General features: G+C 39.6%; 1 protein-coding gene across 2 annotated transcripts in view; it reads right to left on the bottom strand.

The window, feature by feature from the left end:
- LOC128894416 (Fanconi anemia group J protein homolog) overlaps window positions 1-3306 on the bottom strand; it is a 45081-nt gene extending 41775 nt beyond the window's left edge. For both annotated transcript variants that reach the window (XM_054156147.1, XM_054156138.1), the window contains exons 1-7: window positions 3091-3306; window positions 2911-3012; window positions 2737-2830; window positions 2418-2642; window positions 2112-2345; window positions 1353-1673; window positions 714-1022 (exon numbers count right to left, since the gene is read on the bottom strand). In XM_054156147.1, the coding sequence (XP_054012122.1) occupies window positions 714-1022; window positions 1353-1673; window positions 2112-2345; window positions 2418-2642; window positions 2737-2830; window positions 2911-3012; window positions 3091-3152 (1347 nt within the window). In that variant the 5' untranslated portion in view covers window positions 3153-3306. The remainder of the gene's footprint in view (window positions 1-713; window positions 1023-1352; window positions 1674-2111; window positions 2346-2417; window positions 2643-2736; window positions 2831-2910; window positions 3013-3090) is intronic.
- Between the last annotated feature and the right edge of the window lie 316 nt (window positions 3307-3622).

Below are 3622 nucleotides of genomic sequence, written 5' to 3' on the forward strand. Positions count from 1 at the left end.
TTATCACATCCGTGAAACGTTGGTTCAATCAAGCCAAAGACCAGTGATAATTGCAAGAGGACAACGACCCTAAACATCGAAGTCGCGTCTGTACTAGATTGGAAAGAGGAAAACGCTATTACCGTACTACCTTGGCCATTGCAGTTTCCTGATATAAACCCAATAGAAAATGTGTGATCCATGATGAAGTATTAGATTATCCCAAAAGTTTCCTCCATTTCATTAATAGCTAATAAATACACAATATTTTATGTCTAATGTTACATTATTGAATTGTGTACGATTCATTTTGCTCCATTACTGTTACAACATTAACATCTAAGAAATTAGGATGTCTATTTATATAAACACTGCTACACAAAATAACTGTGTGCAAGTCACGAAAGAAACTTTTGGGACAACCTAATATAAACCGAGGGGAAGGTGTATCGTCAAAATAAAAACACTTGTTCATCATATTCGAAAGATATGAAGGTCGTTACCAGTATCTTACGCCGAAAAATGAGTAAAAAGCATACCGAGATGGTGCCACGCTATAATTGCTAATGGAGGAGATTGGATCTCTTACTAGGTAAATGCGTATTAGTGTTATAGATGTAGATTTGACCCATATAACATTTTGTACAAAAATATAAATATTAACAGAAATATAGCCGACACGCTCTTGTGAGACAGACTGTACTTCTTCCCTTTAGAATTAACAGAATATTTACCTGAAAATCCCATTGGTTCACGTTTTGGAAAGTCGCCTTCAGAGCAATCCCAGTTGGTCCTTTGGGTACGCAGGTTGCAAAAATTTGTTCCTTCGGTATCACGTGGGCAGTGTTCAACACATGAACGAACCTTGTGTTCAGCTCGCTCTCGAACGACCCTATCGGAGTCAGGGTTCCAGACGCAAGGACCACACAGCGAGCAGCTTCGGCAATTGGCGAGAAGGTCACGCCAGGATTCATGCAGAAGAGTTTCAACGTACGTGCCCGATGCGATTGTTTCTTCACCGAATGCCAAGTGTCATCTTGTACCTGAAATTCCAAGGAAAAGTTAAAGAAAACTCTCACGCTCCTCTTGTGGATCAATCGATAAAAATCTTGAATTTAAATGCAGTTATCGATCTGGTTATGGGCCACTTGTGAAATAAATACTCGAAGACCGTTTCTCAAGGAGAAATACTTGCTGTAACTGGCTCGATTCATAGTTGAAGAGCTCCTTGTAACTGATAGCACTGTGAAGATTCAGATTAAGAAATCCGAAGTGTTTTTCAGGTGTCTTAAGATAAAGTCCTTTCGGTAACAAAAGATCCTTTCATAACCAGCTATAACCACTAATTGCTATAGATTGAGTAGCAGACTCACGGTTTGATAATCCGTCACTACGGTTTCGATTACGCACGCCCTGAATTCGTCCACGAAGTCTTTAGAAGTGAGTACTTCCAAGGTAAATAGCAGATGCTGGAGGATTAATTTGGTAGAGGCGCAGATGGTTGGTTTTACCGATGACTGACGACCACCTATTCGACTGTCCTCCTTCGCCTTGATACTGTCAGCAATTGCTGCTTTTCCAGCAGCAACGATCGATGAGTACACTGATTCACCAAGATTGTTCATGTTGAGATACTCCAACAGTTCTCGGCCTGTATAGTAAGGGCTCGACATCTCGATGTTCATGGTGTTGTTCTGTTGGTAAAATGCATTAATTTTATTGGAATCGTGGCATAGGACTCTTGGATAGTTCTGGAATTCTACTCGTTTCTCTTTTAGAAATTAATTATATTAAATTAGGGTCGACTATAAAGCAAAGGCTGTAGTCAAGTAATGGAGGGAACAATTTGCCTCAGTGTAAATGATGTTCATTTTTGTTTATATTTCTGTGAGTCTCAATTGTAATTTGACCAATGACAATCAGATATAAATAGCGGTGATTTTTTTATAGTAATATGACTTTACATATGATTTTAATAAAAATGTCTTAAGACTTTTCTTTTGGAAGAAAAATCGCAAAAACCATCTGGCCGGGAACTTTTGAACGCCACTGTATTCATTGAGACCCAAAAGAATTCTTTGAAAGCAAATATTCCAGACTGATGCTCTGTATATTTTCATCTTTATGCCTACCATTGTATGAAGAATCATGTCCTTGAGGAACTTGATTAGTCGAAAGAGGTACTCTTTCAGGGTTTTGTAAGTGTCACCATCGTAGGTTCTCTGTTCCACGAGAACTTCACACTCGCGTGCAGCAGCTGCGAGATGATCATCTCGAAAACTGACGCTTGCCACGTCTCTGCAAATGTCTTCTATGTTGTGCGCCTCGTCTACGATGATCACCTGACCCTTCAGGTCGAGTTGCATCTGTAATAATCACGACTTAAAAATTTTAAGACCCCTTGAAAGTGCTTCGAAGTCCTTTTAGTAAGTACTCACAGTCTCACGGATATCAGGGTCGACTATGTAATTGTAAGGGCAGAATATAATATCTGCCTCCTCCATTAGACTCCTGGCAGAAAAGTATGGGCACACGCCTATGTCTTTTCCTATGGTAACCAAATCCTCGATGTCCCATGCTGGCCCCAAACCGTGGGCCTTCACTGCGCGGAAATTCGCGAGGGTCTTCTTGTTAGTTTCGTTGTAAAATGGACATCCCTTGTGCTATGGGAAAAATTATTAAGAAATTTGTCGAGGAAGAATAAATTTAATCGAACATAATTTAAAAATAAATTGTTAATTATAATATCGATGAAACCTTTGCAGGATCCAACAGGTCGTTACAAAGTTCTGTCTTATTCTTTGTGGACTCCTGAATGCAAGTGTGCTCTCGACTGCTCAAAATGGTCATCCTGCGAGATTAAGTAATTAATTAACCCTTGTTTAGATAATGTCGACGCGATTCCCGATACGAATCGATATCATGGCTTACTTTTTGTGCGTATAGCACGTCTTCCTTAACTCTCTAATGACTTGTTCGATCTGCTTGTGCGTTCGAGTACCGTAGTATATTTTAGGAGTTTTCATCTCGTCCCTAAAATTGTTACAGTTAATATGGCTTTTTTAGAATTATTAATCTTTAACTATTCAGATGTGTTAAAGTCATTCTCACGATGTTGCAGCCTTGAAGAATTTTTCCATATATCCACATTCTTCGTTGTCGTAAGTATCCATATCACAGTCATCTGAAATAAAATTCCGCCCTTATATCCTCGTACTTCCACTCTAAGTTGCTATGACTATATTCATTTAGCGAAATAAAAATTCGATTTGTAAGTTTCCTTCGGGAATATCTTCATTATTTATTTTCTATAACAGAAATATTGCGCTTTGTTTATTTCTGTTAATTTAGCTGAATAGTTCGCGGCATTCTTTCTGAAGAGGGCCAGACCAAAATGGCCGAGACGTTAAAAATGGCACAAGATCAGCCTCTCGATGATTTAATAAATAAAAGGGCCGCGTCCGATCGCGAAGCAACGCTATTTATTCGCATTTATTCGCCAAGGAAAAATCGTTTCCCCCTGAAAACGAATCGTCGAACGTCTCGCGAAACTCGAGGCACTCCTTTCGAGTTCTTTCACGTCCTCGAGGACTCCATCCGGGGCTGGATCGGCTCCGATCGTCGGAATCCGCTTACGAATAAA

This window comes from Hylaeus anthracinus, unplaced genomic scaffold, assembly GCF_026225885.1.
Source record: "Hylaeus anthracinus isolate JK02 unplaced genomic scaffold, UHH_iyHylAnth1.0_haploid 0, whole genome shotgun sequence".
In the NCBI taxonomy this organism is placed as follows: Eukaryota; Metazoa; Arthropoda; class Insecta; order Hymenoptera; family Colletidae; genus Hylaeus; species Hylaeus anthracinus.